Genomic DNA, 18424 nt, shown 5'->3' on the forward strand with positions numbered 1-18424 from the left:
TAGCATTCATGATGAAAAGCTGCCAGTTTTAGACCAAGTTAGTGTAAAAAGAGTATAGGATGATATTTCTCCTCGGGTGTCTGTCAAAATAACCCAATGTCCTGTTCCTTCTTCGTTATTAATCTAGTAATGATGAAATTCCCGCCTAACAGAAAGACAATACGGTTTTAGACCAAGTTGGCGTGAAAGGAGTATAGATGAATCTTTCCCCTCGAAGGTATATCAACATTAACCTGTGTCCAGTACTTTCTTCATTATCAGTCCAGGGATGAAAAAAAAAAAAAAAAAAAAAAAAAAGGAAGGACAATGCAATAACATACATTTGCATGCGATTGAAAACTTGCAACCTTGACCCCGTGTTGGCCAATGTGTGGTCAACTTAACATTAACACATCACAGTTCTTTTTATAATAGTGGTAGTGTGTATATAAAATGTGTGTGTGTGTGTGTGTGTGTGTGTGTGTGTGTGTGTTAGAATTCGTCACAGTATCACTTATGGAGAAGTATCGTTACCATTCTCATTTATTTGTGTGTGTGTGTGTGTGTGTGTGTGTGTGTGTGTGTGTGTGTGTGTGTGTGTGTGTGTGTGTGTGTGTGTGTGTGTGTGTGTGTATAAAATTCAAGAGTTTTATAAAGAAATACAGTTACCAACTTCATTTCTAATAATAAAACCTAGGTACGTATTCTTTTTCTGGCTTAATACACACACACACACACACACACACACACACACACACACACTCAAAAAAACACACACACACACACCTTCCCCCCCCCACCTCCCCTTGGCGAGGTGACCTGGGTTGGTATCCTGGTCACGACTCTCTCTCTCTCTCTCTCTCTCTCTCTCTCTCTCTCTCTCTCTCTCTCTCTCTCTCTCTCTCTCTCTCTCTCTCTCTCATTTTATATTCACAGTTGATTCCGTCCTCATTCCCTCATTCCACTGTTTTTCCACTTTCATTTTCTCACTACACCATTACATCATTCCACCCAGTCCACCATTGTTGTATCAGTGCACTCTCATTCCACATTATTTCATTCCACTTAGTCCCCATTATCATTCCACTCTCATGCCATCTTTATCTCATTCCACTCATTCTGCGTTTCCATTCCACCTTCATTATCTCATTCCACTCATTCCACCTTCATTATTTCATTCCACTTATTCCTCACTCTCATTTTACCTTTATCTCATTCCACCTTTATTATATCATTCCATTTTCATTTCGCACTCATTCCACTTTTATTGTCTCATTCCACCTTCATTATCTCGTTTCACCTTCATTCTTTGCTCATTCCACTTCCATTCCACTCACATTCTTTGCTCATTCCATCCACGTTTTTAACTTAATCAACCCACATTCTTAACTCATTCCACCCATTCTTAACTCATTCCACCTACATTCTTAGCTCATTCCACCTACATTCTTAGCTCATGCCACCCACAGTCTCGGCTCATTCTATCCGCTTTCTTTGTTACCTCATTCCACACACAATCTTGCCTCATTCCATCCAGATTAACTCATTCCACACACATTCTTACCTCATTCCATCCAGATTAACTCATTCCACACACATTCTTACCTCATTCCATCCAGATTAACTCATTCCACACTCATTCTTGACTCCTGGTACCCACATTTACTTCTCATTCCACTCACATTCTCAGCTCATTCCACTTTGATTGTAGTTTCATTTTATCCATTCGTTTTCCACCCTCATTTTATTCATTCCTTGCTCATTCTACCTTTGTTATTTCATTCCACTTACATGCCACTCTCATTCCTAGCTCTTCCACCGCCATTACATCCATAGTCCACACTTTTATTCCATCCTTTGTTGTTTTCATTCCACTCCCACCTCATCGTTTTTGTCATTCCATAGTTGTTCTCATTTAATCCTTCATATATTCTCACTCCTTTCGCATGCCACCCTGATTTCCTTTTCATTTCTCACTCACTTCTCTTTCATTCCACTTCGCCTTTCTTTAACTTCCTTTCACTATTGGTTCACAGTTCTTCCATTTCATTTCTCACTCATTCCACCCTCATTCCATTTTCTATCAGCCATAATTTTTCTCTCTCTTACGTTCGATCCACCATTCTTCTATGTCATTACTCCCACAGTCTTTCCACTTTCATCCACCCTCCATTTTCTCCCATTCTGACTTCATTATACTCTGGATCCACCGTCTTTCCACCCAGTCATTCTTCTCTCCTTCCGTCCTCATTCCATCTAGACGGATGGGTGGACAGTCTGTCAATCCACCTCATGTCACTCTCACTCCCCCTACCCTTTCTCTTTCCTCTGTCCCCTTATTCCTCCCTTACCTCACTCTCACCTCATCTCACCTCTCCTCACCTCTCCCTCGTCCTTCAGACATTCTCACCCCTTCGCCCCTCACTTCACCCTCCCCCCCTGCCCTCTCATTCCCCTTTCTTTCCATCCTTTGTCTCACCCTTACCTCATCTCACCTCATGCTACACTCATTCCTACCACCTCCCTCACCCTCGTACCCTCCCTCACCCTCGCTTCACCCTCCTTATCCTCGCCCTCATTCTTCGCTCCCTCTCACCCCTCCGCCCCTCACGACCTGCCCTCATCCCTCACCCCTTCTCTCACTCCACCCTACAACACCCCACGTATGCAGAATTTCCCCAGAATTCGTCTCTTACACTTTCCAGACATTTTTCACTTGCATATATTTTCCTCTCATGCATTTTCATCCTTTCGCTTCACTCACACACTTCATCTCACACACTTTTCACTCTAACACATTTAATTCCATACGCATTCTCACTCTTACGTTTATCTAATCACACTTATTCTGGTACACTTCCACCCTAATGTATTTTTTTCACTCCCTCCATCTCACACTTCTCACACTTACGCTTCTCTGCAGATTTACACACTTCAAGTTTACTGCGTTTCTCATTCACAAACTTCATCTTTGACACTTCCACATTACTGTATTTCTCGTTCATCTCGTACACTTCACTCTTAGGCTTCATTCACACACTTCATTTCAAATACTTTCAGCCTTTGTCATTCTTTCACAGACCTTATCATATACACTATCCAGCCCCCTGCCTTTCACTCTCACATGCGTCTCTCAAAAATCTCTCACTTTGCATACGTCACACATGCAGACGATTCAGCCTTCAGATTATTCACGGATTCTTCATTCGCCCACGCACACTCCTCACTTCTCATTCACACCTCCGTCGCTTCTATATCTCATCCTCTGCCCTAACTCATTCTTCTCTCTCTCTCTCTCTCTCTCTCTCTCTCTCTCAGATTTTGGGCATATTCTTGACTGTCCGTTTCCTAAGGCCTAGCTCTTCTACGTGCCACACACCTCCACGTATTGACTTTCTGTTTTTTCCTTCCTCTGTACCTCAATTTTTTTTCACCTACTCCTCTCACTCCCTCATGTTATCACTTCTCTCGCCCTCATTCCCCTCACTTATTTACGTTTATTCCTCTTCTTCCTCCTTCCTCCCTCTCCTTCCTCCTCCTTCCATAAATACCCCTCCTCATCCCCCCTCCTTCTTACCGTCACAAAATTACATCACCCCCCTTTCCCACCAGCCGTCCTCCTTTTTTGTCATCCTCCACCCCCCCATTCCCCCCCCTCACCAGATACTCCTTTCCTGCCTCCCTCATCCCCTCTATTACCCCTCACCCCCTTCATTTCCTCCCCCACTTCACCTGTCCAAATGTTCATTCTCCCTCATCATCTCTCACCATCAGTTCCTCCCCACTCTTTAACTCCCCATCACCCCAGGTCCTCAGCATCCCCATCTCTCCTCACCCTCCAGCTCCCTCCTCCTCCTCCCTCGTCTCCATTGCTCCCCCCTCCTCCCCACTACTTCTAGCATTCTTCCCCTACCACCCTCTGCTTTCACCCCCTCCCACCTTCTTACCCCCTCAGCTCCCCCCCCCTTCACCTAATGTCCCTCGTCTTCCCCTGACCTTCTCTTGTTATCGTTCCCTGGCCTACTTTCCCTTCCCCCTCCCCCTCCTCCCCCTTCACCTTCCCCCTCCCCGCTCTTCTGCCTCTCCCCCCTCCCTCTTTCTAATTCGTCCTATTTTCTGCCTGGCCATTGATGCTCTCTCTCTCTCTCTCTCTCTCTCTCTCTCTCATGTCTTTTAGCTTTCTCGTCTGCGTTTCTTTCACCTCTCTGACTCTCTCACATTTTCCTTTTCCACCCTCCTCTCCCATTGTTTTTAAATCTTTCACATTTCCTTCCTTCTTTTCGTCTTCCTCCACTGCCCTTTCTCACCTTCTTACCTCTCCTTCCTTTCCCTCCTTCCTTTCTCACAGTCAGGGTTTCCTTCTACATTATTTCTCCCTCCCTTCCTTCCTTCCTTCCTTCCTTCCCTTATTGATTGACTCCATCTCTCTCCTTCTCTCCTCTGCTCCATGCCTCTGTATTTACCCATGTCTAGCCTCTGATTCTGTTGACTTACTCCTTCCTCCTCCTCCTCCTCCTGTTTCTTCTTCTTCTTCTTGTTTCTTCTTCCTCTTCTTCTGTTTCTTCTTCTTCTTCTTCTTCTTGTCCTCCTCCTCCTCCTCGGCTCCTTCCCATCTTGTTTCCTTCTACTCATTCCTTTGTTTTCCTCTACCCCTTCAGCCCAATGATGTCTGAGTCACTAGCTTACACCAAACTATTATATTCACATTCCTAGATCCTCTCATGGCCAAGAGCTTAATGATGGCTTAATGAAGGCTTAATGAAGGCTGTATCTACTCCTCCCAGCCCAGAAAGTCATCAGAGATCAAAAAATCATCTGGAGAAAGTAAGAATTAAAGAAAAATTAGGTTACTATATCATTTTCTTTTCTCCTCTCCATGTATTTCTTGCTCCCCCTTCCAGAGAGAGAGACAGACAGACAGACAGAGAGACAGACGACTACATCTAAATTATGAAGTCTTAAAATTCGTTCCATCAGTTGAATAAAATCATCACGAGAAGTAGCAAAAAGTAAATAAATAAATAAATAAATTACGTTAAACAGTGCTTAGTGGAAGACATATTTGTATCTTAGTTCGAAAAATCTCTATAAACTTGAAGAAAACCGTCTGGGAATTAGCAGATTAAATCCAAAAATATATACGAGTAAGTTATAATGGTAGATATTCTCTCTCTCTCTCTCTCTCTCTCTCAGCTAGTTTTTTTTTTTTTTTTTTTTTTTTTTAGGGAGGCTGTATTGTGGAATTATCTTCGTGCTGGCGCTTAAAAAGTTGCTCTCCTATCTTGCAAGTCACTAGGCATGCCCCCTGCTTGGAGAGAGAGAGAGAGGGAGAGGGAGGAGGGAGAGAGAGAGCGGGTGGAAGGAGTGAGAAGGTATGATTAAGTAGAGAGGGGGGGAGGAAACTGAGCCAAAAGTAGAAGGGGCGAGAAGAGAAGAGAGAATTATTATTATTATTATTATTATTATTATTATTATTCTTTCTTCTTCTTCATCATCTTAATCTTCTCCCCAGGAACGGGCGGGCTGACCTGCCGCGATAGAGAGATCATTCTGGACACCCACAATACACTCCGCCAGAAGGTATCCATGGGCCAAGTACGGAACCAGCCAGCAGCCCTCAACATGCGTGCACTGGTGGGTGTAGGGTGAAGGCATTCAGTACACCCTGGGGACTAAGTGTACGTTTAGGTAGTACACTTAATTAGTACTCTTTCTTATTATGAGTACTAATGTTTATTATTTCTTGGTTAGTACTCCTATTACTTCATTTATGTGTCTTTATTAGTATTCCTGTTTCTTTCATTTTTTATTTCTTAGTACTTCCTCATATTATAGTACTTTTTGCGTCATTTTAGTACTGTATGCATTCTTCTTCAGTAATTTTGTGCACGTTTTTAAACCTTTGCTTATTATCTCTCTCTCTCTCTCTCTCTCTCTCTCTCTCTCTCTCTCTCTCTCTCTCTCTCTCTCTCTCTCTCATGCCGGGAAAGACGCCTCCAGCAGTATATTGGTTTCTGAATCGTGACTATTACTGAAAATCTGACTTAATTAACTACCATTTAGGAGGCTGTTGTATTGTGTGCTGTGGGGTAGACTGATGGAATGTGGGGTAGACTCATAAATAGTGGAGATGCGTGAGAGTAGAGCAAAGTGGGGGTAGTTAAATAGTGGAGATGCGTGAGAGTAGAGCAAAGTGGGGATAGTTGGAAGGCTGGAGACGGTCACCCTTCGTTGAGATATGAGTAAGATGGACGGAACTTTTCTTGAAAGGTTGATAAAGGAAGTGTTTTTAAAAAGTGATCTTGGTGAGAGAAGAAGGAAAGCAGGGAGAAGAGGGAGAGACAGACAGACAGACAGAGACAGAGAGATATGCCATTTTCTACAGTGATGGAGCAAAGAAAAAAAAAAAAGGCGTGTGAATTCAATCAGCAAGGACGCTCACAGTGAAACCCAGCGAGAAAACAAAAGGCCAAAAAATAACGGAAGAGTGGCGTAATAACTTTGTGGTTCGTGTAGGCTGTGTCCCTTGTCTAAACACCTAACAAACTGGTCCTCGTTATCTTCCAAGGGCGTGTTTATAGTAGGTCTTTCGTTAGCTCCTTATACTCTCACAAAATCTAACTTTCTCCTCCTGTTTCTCACTCTGCAACTCTCTTCCCTTCTGTCGGTCGCTCTACTCGTACAACTGTCTCCCACACGCTCTCAGTCTCCTGTCCACAAATATATCACTCTTCTGTTTCATATGCACGTTCTCTTAAGTATCTCACTTCTCCGTCTCTCACGCTCCTTCACACTCTCTTGCTGTCTCTCACACCGTCTCACTGTCTCACTCTGTTTCTCACACTCCCTCACTTCATCATCGTCTCACATTGTCTCACACTTTTCTGTCTGTGACACAGTTTTATTCTCCCTCCGTTTCTCACAAAATCTCACTTACTCCTGTCTCTCACACTCCCTCACGCACTCCTCTCTTACAGTCTCTCACTCTCCTGTCTCACACTCCCTCACTTTCCCGCCATCTCTCACAATATCCTACTCACTCCTGTCTCTCACACTTCATCACTCGCTCTGTTTTCAAACTGGAGAAATAGATTTATATAAAGCCTTCATTAACTCCTTCACTACTAGGGTGTCTCCAAAGTTAACTGTTTCCTTTCTACCCATCCTTCTAACTCGTCTCTTCTCCTTACGCTTTCCTCCTTCATTCCTTTCCCTCATTCTTACCACACTCCCTTACCCTTATCTATATTCCTCTCCCTAGCCCTCACCCTAATTCCTTGCTCTCTCTCCCTTACTTTCATCCCATTTCGTCTCCTTCCTTTCACTCCCTCCATCACCAAATCCAATACTGGCTTCAGCAACCAAACAGCATGCAAGAACCGACCTACACGAGTCCCGAGTTTAGGACCGTCCCCAGCCGAGTGTAAACATACTGGCGGTACCGTCTTGGTTCCTGGGACCCCTCGCATTGCCCCATAAACCCGTGTATCTGTGGCCCATCTCGCCCTCTGTCTCGCTATATCTTCTTTGCCCTTAATTCTCCGTCTCTCCTTTTCCTTGTATTTTTTGTTACCTTCTCTCCTGACTGTCTGTATTTCAAACTATCGCTGCATATTTCTTTGCGCCCATTTCTGTCTTTTTTTTTCCATTTTCTCCTGATTATCTGTCTATATTTCTTCCATATCTACACAATCTCTCTCTCTCTCTCTCTCTCTCTCTCTCTCTCTCTCTCTCTCTCTCTCTCTGCCCCTCCTACCCCACCATTAAGGAGAATTTCCTGTTCAGATATTCAGCCAGTGTTTTCTGTGCTCTCACCCTCTGATACCCCCTAGCCTCGGGACAGAGAGAGAGAGAGAGAGAGAAGGGAAGGAAGGAGAGAAGAGGAGGAAGGGGACCTATAAAAGGGGAGGGGAACCGAAAAAAAAAAAAAAAAGTGGGTGGGATGTGACATTTAGGAGTTATGGGTGGCAGTGTGTGTGTGTGTGTGTGTGTGTGTGTGTGTGTGTGTGTGTGTGTGTGTGGAGAAGTTAGAGACAGCCTTCATTAACCCCATAAAGACTAGGCGACTATCCTAACCTGAATTCTAGTAGTAATAGTAATAATAATAATAATAATAATAAAACACGGTACCTTAGTCCAATAAATATACCAATCCCACACTCACGCCTTCAGTACCCACACCTCCCAGTACTCATACGTGCCCCACACCTGTCTCATACCCACACCTACACCTGCTCATTCTTACCCCCACATCTGCCCTACACCCACACCTGCCGAGCACCCACACAGGTATATACGTCCTCACACATTCCAGATAATTAGGTCTCTCATCCATTCACACTTCCAGCCACACCACAACAGCCTCATAAATTCTCTCTCTCAGCTCCATGCACTTTTGTTCATGGCTAGGCTGTGTGTTTCATCATCCGGAGTTATTTATGGCTAGTCTCTCTCTCTCTCTCTCTCTCTCTCTCTCTCTCTCACACACACACACACACACACACACACACACACACACACACACACACACACACACACACAATTTTACCGTCAGTTTAAAAGAAGGCATTTGATTTTTACCCTAAGTCTCTCATTCTGGGATTTCAAAAGAGGTACTTACTTTGCTTTTATTTCCTCCTTCACCCTAATTCACATATATATATTTTTTTCCCAGTGAACTCTTGAACCCCGATTTAAATTTCGTGCACACAAGCTTATCGTCATTTTTTTCCCTCTTGTAAAATTAATATATCTCACATTCGGGTATATCCATTTCTGTATGTCATCCCGAGGGCAGAATTTATTGGTATATTTCTCTCATGGGTTATATCTCGCCAAATATTATCAGTATAGTCGTGATCGCCATTATATTTCCCTCCAAAAATCATCATCGAAGAATGGCATTACTTTTGTGTCGAAATTAATAGTCCTGTTGCTTAATGTCCCGCTCTTTTATCCAAGGGGAGTATCATCAGCTGCATATAGTGTTCTTTGTTCTTGCAGTGTTATTTTATGTTCTTACTTTGTTCTTGCAATGTTATTTTGTTCTTATTTTGTTCTTGCAGTGTTATTTTATGTTCCTACTCTGTTCTTGCAGTGTTATTTTATGTTCTTGCTGTTCTTGCAATGTTATATAATGTTCTTACTCCGTGCTTGCAATGTGGTGGTGATGGTGGTGGGGATGAGTGAAGGTCCTGGTGCTCACAAAGGGTGGGGTGGTAAAGGGTGGGGCGGTAAAGGGTGAGATGGTAAAGGGTGGGGTGGTAAAGGGTGGGGCGATAAAGGGCGAGATGGTACAGGGTGGGGTGATAAAGGGTGGGGTGGTAAAGGGTGGGTTGCCTCGTAAAGTGGAACTATGATATACGGCTGGCGGGGTGAATGGAGGTGAGGCGGGGCAGCGGCATCCCAGCCTTGTGTTACCCTCGTGCCTAACACCAATGAGGTTTTAATCTGCACACCGACCATGGGCGAGAACACAGCTGTATTGTGTATTTATGGAAGCTGAAGAAGACGGAAGAGAAGAAGAAGGAAGAGGAGGAGGAGGAGGAGGAGGAGAAGAAAAAGGAAGAGGAGGAGGAGAAGAAGAAGTAGTAGAAGATGATGATAGTGATGACGATGATGATGATGATGAAGACGAAGAAGACAATGATGATGACAATGATGTAGAAGAAAAAAAATGTAAAGACTTCGAGAGGACAGTGGTTAGATCAAAGTAGGATATTTGAAAGTCGTCCTTCATCATTTCTATCGCGCAAAGTACACAGTAGAGAGACAGTAAGAGAGAGCGTATAAATTGAGGGTAGGTACGATATTATGCTTCATCAGACCTACATGGCCCCGCTGATGTTGTGGATAATTATTGTCAGTGGATTTCAGTTTTTAGTTTAGTGGTGGTAGTAGTAGTAATAGTTGTTGTAAAAATTAATAGCATACGAAAAGGTGTCACGAAGCCTCCAGTGTCACGTAGTACATGATCTTCAGCTACAGATACAGATTGTCCTTGTAGATCACCTTATACAGTCAGATACAAGTCGTACATATCCCCTGTCTGTATTTCATTCCTTGATTCATGTATCCTTAAATGAGACGCAGTGGACAAAAGGATAAATATCACCAACAGATAAATGATAATACGCGCCTTAGGTCACCACGTCATCGTATTCAAGTAAATCCTGCAGTGAAAGAGAGGCACTGTCGAACGAACCTTTGTATTTCACTGCACATAGAGGCCATCAGCACCTCATTCCACCGCGTCATCATTTTCAAGCGACTGTGAATCCTTCAGTGAAAGAGAGACAAGAGGAGGGAACGAACCTTTGTATTTCACTCCACCTAGAAGCCATCATTGGTGTCACTTCCACGCTGCCACCACCAACAGTGAATGTGATGGCAGACACGACAACCTCAGTGGCCACAACTTCAACCTACAATGAGGAACTTTATTTACAACAGTTGGGAAGGGACAGGGGGACAGGGCCTCTACCTTTCATGCGTCCTTTTCATTTGTTCCTGGTTCTAGTGGGGGAGAGAAGCAAAAGGGAGGGATGGGATGAAGGGATGAGAGGTAGGAAAGGGAAGAAAGGAATGGAGTAACTGAAGGGGGAATGGAGGTTGGAAAGGGAGGGAAGGGATCGATGGAGAGAGTGGAGGTAGGAAAGGAGGGAAGGGATGTAGGTAGGGACCGGAGGTTGGAAGATGGAGGGAGGGGTTGATGGTAGGAAAGAGATGGGGAGGAGGGGATGAGAGGGGAAAGGCAGGGAGGGGGGGATGTAAGTAGGAAAGGGAGGGAAGAGATGTAGATACAGGGTGGAAGTAGCGATGAAGGGAGGGATGGAGGGAGGAAAGGAGTGGAGGAACTAAAGGAGAATGGAAGGAATAGGAGGAGGGGAAGAGGGAAAGAAATGAGGTATTAAGAGAAAGGTAGTATGTAGAGGAGGGAAAGGATAGTACAGTGGGGAGAAGGGAGAGAAGTTGAGATGGAAGGAGGGGAGAGAGTCAGGGGGTAGGAATGGGAGAAAGAGAGAGTGGGGGGACATAAAATTAAGATAGGGGGAAGGGAGGGGAAATAAGAGCGAGGGGAGGGGAGGGGAGAGGAGATGGAGGGAGGAGAGGGGGATAAGGTGAGATGAGTGGCGTACCGTAGTGAGTATATGTGTACCTGTAGTGAGTGTGGTGGTGTACCGTTGTGTTAGGCATGACGACACTGGGTGATAATTTGTACCGTATATGGGAGGTAGGGTGTGGTCTATCTCTCTCTCTCTCTCTCTCTCTCTCTCTCAGAAAAAATCCTAATCCTTTTCTCCCAATCTTTGCCTTTGAGAGCGACGCAGAGAACCATATTTGTCTCTCACCCCTTCCCTCTTTATCTCCTTAATAATTCAGCACAGCCACTAAATTATTCCTTATCTCTGCGGTACAGATGTGGGACGACGAGTTGGCTACAGTGGCACAGCGCTGGGCGGATCAGTGTATGCCTGGACACGACAGGGCCAGGAATGTGGGTGGGTACAGGACAGAAAAAAAAACACGTACTCCTCTGTCTGTTTGCTCCTCTGTTTTGTTGCTTGATATACTTATGGTCTAGTATGCCAGGATATGACTGTGGTAGGTGTATTCTCTGTCGCCCATTTTACTGTATTCTTACGTATATACATGCCTACACGCCGTTTTAGTCAGCTGTGTACGATTTCAGTGCCTGCCTACACCTCCCTCTGTTGATCCACGTACATACATGCTGCACGTACCCATTATACCATGTTATTTTATCACCCCCTCTTTTATTGTACTCCCTCTATACTCTTCCCTCTCTTATTCTACCCCCTTTTACTCTACCCCCTAGAATTCTGCCCCTCTCACCCCACCCCCTCTTTCCCCCCTCTTACTCTAATCCCACTCACTTCACCCTTCTTTCCCTCACCCTCTTACTGTACCCCCTTCCAATCCACTCCTCTTAATATAACCCCTCTCACTCCACCCCCTCTTTCTCTCACCCCCCCTCCGCCCCCCGCAGCCCGGTTCACGGTGGGGCAGAACGTAGCGGCGACGTGGACATACGACGTGAACGAGGGTGACGTACCTGACTTCGCCACGCAGGTAGAGGCCTGGTTCAACGAGGTCAACCAGCATGGCTTCTCCAAGGCCAGCGTCGACCCCTTCAGGTTCAGCAAGGCCACGGGGCACTACACGCAGGTCAGCACTAACGCCTCATACTTGGCCTCATACTCGACCTCATACTTAACCTTTTTCTTTTTTCTTTCAGCCCATCTTACATGACTTCTCAGCTGACTTCACACTTATTGTAACATCATTTCTCGCCTCATACTTGGCTTCACTCTAAACCTTTTTCTTTACCTCATACTTGACCTTATATTTATCTCTTTCAGTCCGTCTTTCTCGACTTCCCAGTTGACTTCACACTTACTGCAGCGCCACTCCTCGCCTCACCGTTGACCTCACTTCTTTTTTCCACACTTCACCTGAGTTCTCACCCTAAATTTGCCCTCACTCTTCACCTCACACTTCACCTGAGTTCTCACCCTAAATTTGTCCTTGTCCTCATCGTAAATACATTAATCGTTTTAGTCTGCGGAGTTTGCACGAACAGATTCAAAACAAAATTGCTTTTCCTGTAGTTCTGTCGCTCTTTGTATTTATTTCTTGTATTAATGTATGGGATGTTTGCAATTGTGTGTGTGTGTGTGTGTGTGTGTGTGTGTGTTTGAGTAAGTGATTTATTTTTGTTTCCTTCCTAGCCCTATCTCGTCTCATTTATTCACTTGTCTTCTCATTTACCTTCTCTCCTTTCCTTCACTATCTCTCTCTTAGCCCCGTATCTTATCTCCACAGGTAATGTCGGTGAGAGAGAGCGAGAGAGAGAGACTTTCCTTCATTGATCGACGGCACACACCCCTTCACTATCTCTCCCTCCCTGTATCACATCTTTAACAGTCCTTCTCCTTTTATTCTGTCCATCACCATAACCCATCTTTACACAGCCACCCATAATCATGTTAGTGTAGTTGATAAAATAATAGACTTAGATAAATGATACAGTTTTTATATTTTGCTGTTTGGATGTCTGTCTAAAAATTATACACAAACGGTACAAATAAATGCATGTTTTCCTCTCTTCCTCCCTTCTCAGCCGCTCCTGCACTTACTCCTTTCTTTCTCTGTCCCTCCTCCACTTTCTGTCTCTTCTTCTATCCCTTCACCACATACTTCCTTCTTTCCTTTGACTTCCCTTCCTTCCGTCCTTCCTTCCCTGTCCTCGTTTCTTCTCACACTGTCCCACCATGCATCCCACTTGCCAGGAAAACACAGCATTCACAGTTAAATTTCTTAATGTCATTCTAACCGTGTTCCCAGAGCGAGGTGCATTTTCATGTGGTAGATTTTGAGATTAAGAATTGACTTGTGGATTACTGGCCTTCTTCTTGGCCCTGTGTAGAAGAAAGTATTGACGTGTCAGTTCTCACCCCTCACCCAACCTCACCCCTCACCCCACACCCAGCCTCACCCCACACCTAACCTCACCCCACACCCAGCCTCACCCCACACCTAACCTCACCCCACACCCCACCTCACCCCTTACCCAGCTTCGTCCCACATCCAACTTCATCCAACACCCAATCTCACCCTCACCCAGCCTCATCCCTCACCCAGCCTAACCCCTCACCCAACCTCACCCCACACCCAACCTCACTCTTCACTCAAACGCAAATGCATAGTGTCCCTTGAAAAATGTGCCAAACAGCGTGGGTTTATTCTTGAGAAAGTTTAATTAAATAAAAATATAGCAACAGGAAATTAAGTGTATTTCGTTATAGAGTTGCATTTAACATAAGAACATAAGAATGAGGATAATTGCAGTAAGCCGACTAAACAACTAGAATATGACAAGGATAGCAAAGAAGATGGCGAATATGCAACTGCCTTATTGAGGGAGACAGTTTTCCCCCATAAGATCATCGGGAATTGTAGCTCCTTAGTGGTTGAGGCCTGGACCCACGTTGATATTGTATTCTTCAAAATTATCCCAAGAATTACCTGCTTTTTGGCACACTTTTAATGGAACACCCTATGCAGTAAATTTTGGATGATAGATTAGCCATTTTTCTCAGTTAAGTCATAATGGAGGGGTATCTCTTCCTGCACGCCATAGTAAAAGTACCTCCACAGCGGCCTTGCATCTTCTCTGTCCTTCTCACTAATACATACAGCCCCTTGTGCCTTCCTGTGGTGCGGCAGTCAAGCAGAGAGCAGAGGTGAGCAGCGGGCGAGGTAAGTGTGACCAGCATGACCCAGAGAGGCGTTGTGGAGATAGAGGTGGCCAGTGTAATGAAACCTTCTTTGGCCACACGTCACTTTGCTCACTCTGTCTTGCCTCTGACCACGCGGATGACTGTGAGATGCACCGAATTATGGGATATATAATTAATCAGTGTTTTCAAGGCCACTTTTAATACTGCTTTTCTCCACAGCCTCTTTATCTCTCAGTTTATAATCTAGTTTTCATCAAAGTTATATTTCTAGAAGTCATAATCGAACAATAAAACTGATCCATATTTCCAGACCAAGTTCAAACGAGGCTGCACCCGTACCTAATTCCCCTGACCTGACCGTGACACCAGAACCTCAAGACTGCCACACCTGCCCGGCCGAGTGCCACTGTTTCCCTCGTGGCACTGAAGACATGACACCCAGACGAGATTGTTTCCCTCGTGGCACTGAAGACATGACACCCAGACGAGACGCCCACACTGATCAGTAATTCAGGTTACATGGTAAAAGAGATAATGTACGGCTTTCGTTTTCCAGGTGTAGTCAAAGTTCAAATTAATATGCAAATTCACCTTAAGTAATAAGCATATTAGAACTTACTCCCGTATCTTTCACTTAGCCACTATAATCGTTTCTCCTACCTAGCATCGTCCCATTTAAGCGAGACAGAATAGCAAAAATGCTCTCCAGTCTTCAAGTATACTATATCTTTAATGACATAGTTTTTTTTAAGTAGTAGCCTAAGTGGCCTTCTTGAACCGCACGCAGAATTACATTGACCCATTCTCTCAAAATAGACAAAGAAGAGACACTGCAAATTTACTGACTGTAATGACTTTCTTGCATGCTTTTTATGCATGTTTTCCTTATACAGAATAAGTATTTCTTTACCCCACTATCCTGTAAACAAGAGTTGGTTTTGCCTCTACAACCTGACTGACCTACACAGTGTGTGTGTGTGTGTGTGTGTGTGTGTGTGTGTGTGTGTGTGTGTGTGTGTGTGTGTGTGTGTGTGTGTGTGTGTGTGTGTGTGTGTGTGTGTGTGTGTGTGTGTGTGATTAGTTTCACTCTTATATCATTCACTGCAGATCTGTCTCAAGAACTTTCTGTATTTATATTGGTCTTAATTTATCACTGTATTTGATTTTTCTGTGATATACTTTTATACATTATTTGTCATGACGATAATAAATGTAAAACTGTTCATGAATTATTCACTTTAGTCATAACTTACGACAAGCAACAAACGCTTAAATTCAACCATACCATTTACACTTTTGCTAATCTTCCTTTTTCTTGTCCCCTTCCCCTCACTCATCCTTCTCACTTCCCCTTCTCCATGTTGCTGCCGGTACCCCTAATATCACTGACATATTGGGACACTGGCACTGGTGGCTCGACCGGTACTGTCACGTCTGGCGTTACTGGTGACCCCCACGTTTGGCATGGGGTTACCGGGTGGCGGCGTCTACTGGTACTGGGACCATCTCGTACCTGGCCATCTTGTCACTGGTACTGCTGTTCCCGGGACGTTTCTACTGATACCTGGGCTTCCGGGTACTGCAATATGCCCTGGTACTGGTGCCTGGGCCTGCTGCGGATGGATGGACCTGATGTGAATGGATCCGTTGCTGCATGGACCTGCCATGGATGAACCTGCTGCGGATGGACCTCGGTTGCCAACACAGATGGTTTGGGCTGAGACGTACCTAGTGGGGTGCGGGTACGCCTTCTACAAAGACCCATCCCTGGGCTACACTAAACTATACGTGTGTAATTACGCACCTGGGTAAGTAGTGAGTGAGAGTCAGTACATGTCGAGATAGCCTCAGACAGAGTGTGAACACAGAAGAACACACAAAAATGACATACTCTTGCACCCATATGAATGTCTGGGTCTGTGTGAGATTGAACCCAGGTCATGACGGATGGTACACAGTTATATACAGCAGATTAGTAAGGTATTGTATGCAAAATGAATCACTATGAAGAAAAATGAGAACGTCCATGAGAATACAACGCCCTGTCCCTCACCTTATCTGATGATTCCAATTTCTCCCCTGCAGAGGCAACGTGATAGGAGGCTCAATGTACAAACTTGGGTTCCCCGGCCAGCAGTACTGTGTCAATGATGGCCTTCATCCTTCGCAAGCCTACCAGGGACTTTGTGGTCAGCACATTCGCATGCTTTCTATTCTCGTGTATACAGTGTACAAAATAAAGGCAGTGTTAACCTGTTCTGCCAAATCCATGTCATTATGATCTTTCTCTTGATTCAGAACGCCAGTATCCTCGTCCTATCAGCGGTAAAAATCATGTCGCCTCTCGTGCTTTTTTCTCCGTGGATTTTTAAAACTGCAGTAGACTAGTCCTGTGAAATCGAAGTAAGCAGTAGTAATGGCAACGGCGTGTAAACAAATACCTGTAAACTCATCATTTTGGTTGTTGTTTATTTATGAGGCTGATTGTCAGAATCCATAGAAAGTAAAGCAAAAGAGGTGGCAGGGTTTTTCTGTTTGTTGTGCAACCCAGTGACCTTTTCCTTCTCATGTGACAGAGCGCGACGCGGTATCTCCTGCCGGCCCGTGTGGCAACTCCCCCATGGGCAGCCACACCCACGCTCCCTCACCCGTGTCCAACAGCATCTCGAGCAGCGGCCATCACATGATGCCGCCACCACCACCACCCACCCACCACCACTCCATGATGCCGTTCCCACCACACCACGACTACTTGGACCCCGAGGACCACGACCTCATGAGACCCTCAGAATTCCTGGTGGAGGGCATTCAGAAGCCGTTCATGGGGCTGGTAAAAATGCTCGACCCCCTCAACATCATCAACCGCTTTACCAGATAATCTGTTCCCATCCGGCCCGGCTGGCCGGCTTTACAAGAAAGGCTGCTACGTCTTGCCCCAGCCTGGCGCCGGGGCGTGGCGATGTGGTGGCGTGGTGACAGCGCCTGGACACTCCTGCGGTTGTTTACAACTTTTTGGTACCTTGTCTTCTGCGAAGACGAATTTTCAAGTGTGTCTGGGCAGTGCTGCCAACACTGACTGTGATTATTCCATGATGAACCAGTGTGTCGTTGATAGTGATACGGGTCAGGCAACCACTGTACATTCACACCTCACACTAGCACACTTTTTTGCTGTTACCGGTATGGCCACATCTGTTAGTATGACATCATCTCCACGCTCAAGAATGATCAGATACAGTAGCTTGGCATGATTTAGTTAGACGACTTTGGCGCACACAGAGGAGTGAGTACAGTAAATTTTGACTTACCCAGTAATTTTCTTTCACTTTTGTACGTCCATTTTCATCCTTGCACAGACTTGGTCCCATTTACACGTGTAAGATGTAAACAGATTTTTTTCCTATATAGTTTCTCGAGTTATTTCTGTCTCATTGTTTGGAAGACCAGTGATGAACAGCATGCTGCTAATGCTACCCAATTAATTTACACTGCAAACTGTGTCATTAATTCAGATTTTGCCTTTTTTTTAAGTCATTATGGTGGCTAGTTTTTTTTTTTTTTATATTCCTGAAATATCAGTTGGCCTATAAACAATATGAGCAAATGGCATATTCAGATATTTTAAATCACCCTACTGTAATCATCATGCCTTAAAATTATTATTATGAAAAATTTACTCAGGTAATTTCTTCGGTTCCTCTTTATTTTCACTCTTTTACATCTACATTAAATGAAGTGACGAAAGAGTGCCATAGTAGATGCACAGAAAGCAACTAAACGGTTGTATGGTAATGGCGGTGTGTGTTTGTTTCTAGCACTGAAATGGTGGTGCTAGCCAGGTGTTTGTCAGTGTAATTAAGCAGCAAGGATAATTTTGTCATTGGGCGAAATGTGCTGGAGAAAAATATTAACGGTGATATAATTTGTGTGATAAGTTCTGCCATAGAGTACTGTGCTCCGCTCCTATGTGTGTGCTGTGTATTATGTCTTGCAGGCTTTATATGGAGAGTACAAGTGTCCGTTATACATTAAAATTGCTGTACCAGGGTGTACCTTGCTTGACCCAGTATCTGTAGAGTGTTTTTAGTGACTGAGTCGCAGTGTGTGGGTTGAGGTGGATGATGAGGATGTGTGCCATAGAACAGTCGTGAGAGGATGATATGTTAAGATGTGCCTTGTAG

At 44.6% G+C, this 18424-nt stretch overlaps 1 protein-coding gene across 1 annotated transcript in view; it reads left to right on the forward strand.

The window, feature by feature from the left end:
* Window positions 1-17121, forward strand: part of LOC145403754 (venom allergen 5-like) — a 29732-nt gene extending 12611 nt beyond the window's left edge. Inside the window, exons 2-7 of the mRNA XM_080275432.1 lie at window positions 5492-5613; window positions 11399-11480; window positions 11990-12168; window positions 15951-16051; window positions 16329-16432; window positions 16820-17121. Of these exons, the coding sequence (XP_080131558.1) occupies window positions 5492-5613; window positions 11399-11480; window positions 11990-12168; window positions 15951-16051; window positions 16329-16432; window positions 16820-17121 (890 nt within the window). The remainder of the gene's footprint in view (window positions 1-5491; window positions 5614-11398; window positions 11481-11989; window positions 12169-15950; window positions 16052-16328; window positions 16433-16819) is intronic.
* The last annotated feature ends 1303 nt before the right edge of the window (window positions 17122-18424 follow it).

Source organism: Coenobita brevimanus, chromosome 61, assembly GCF_032717465.1.
Source record: "Coenobita brevimanus isolate Jiangsu-jjx chromosome 61, ASM3271746v2, whole genome shotgun sequence".
NCBI classification, from domain to species: domain Eukaryota; kingdom Metazoa; phylum Arthropoda; class Malacostraca; order Decapoda; family Coenobitidae; genus Coenobita; species Coenobita brevimanus.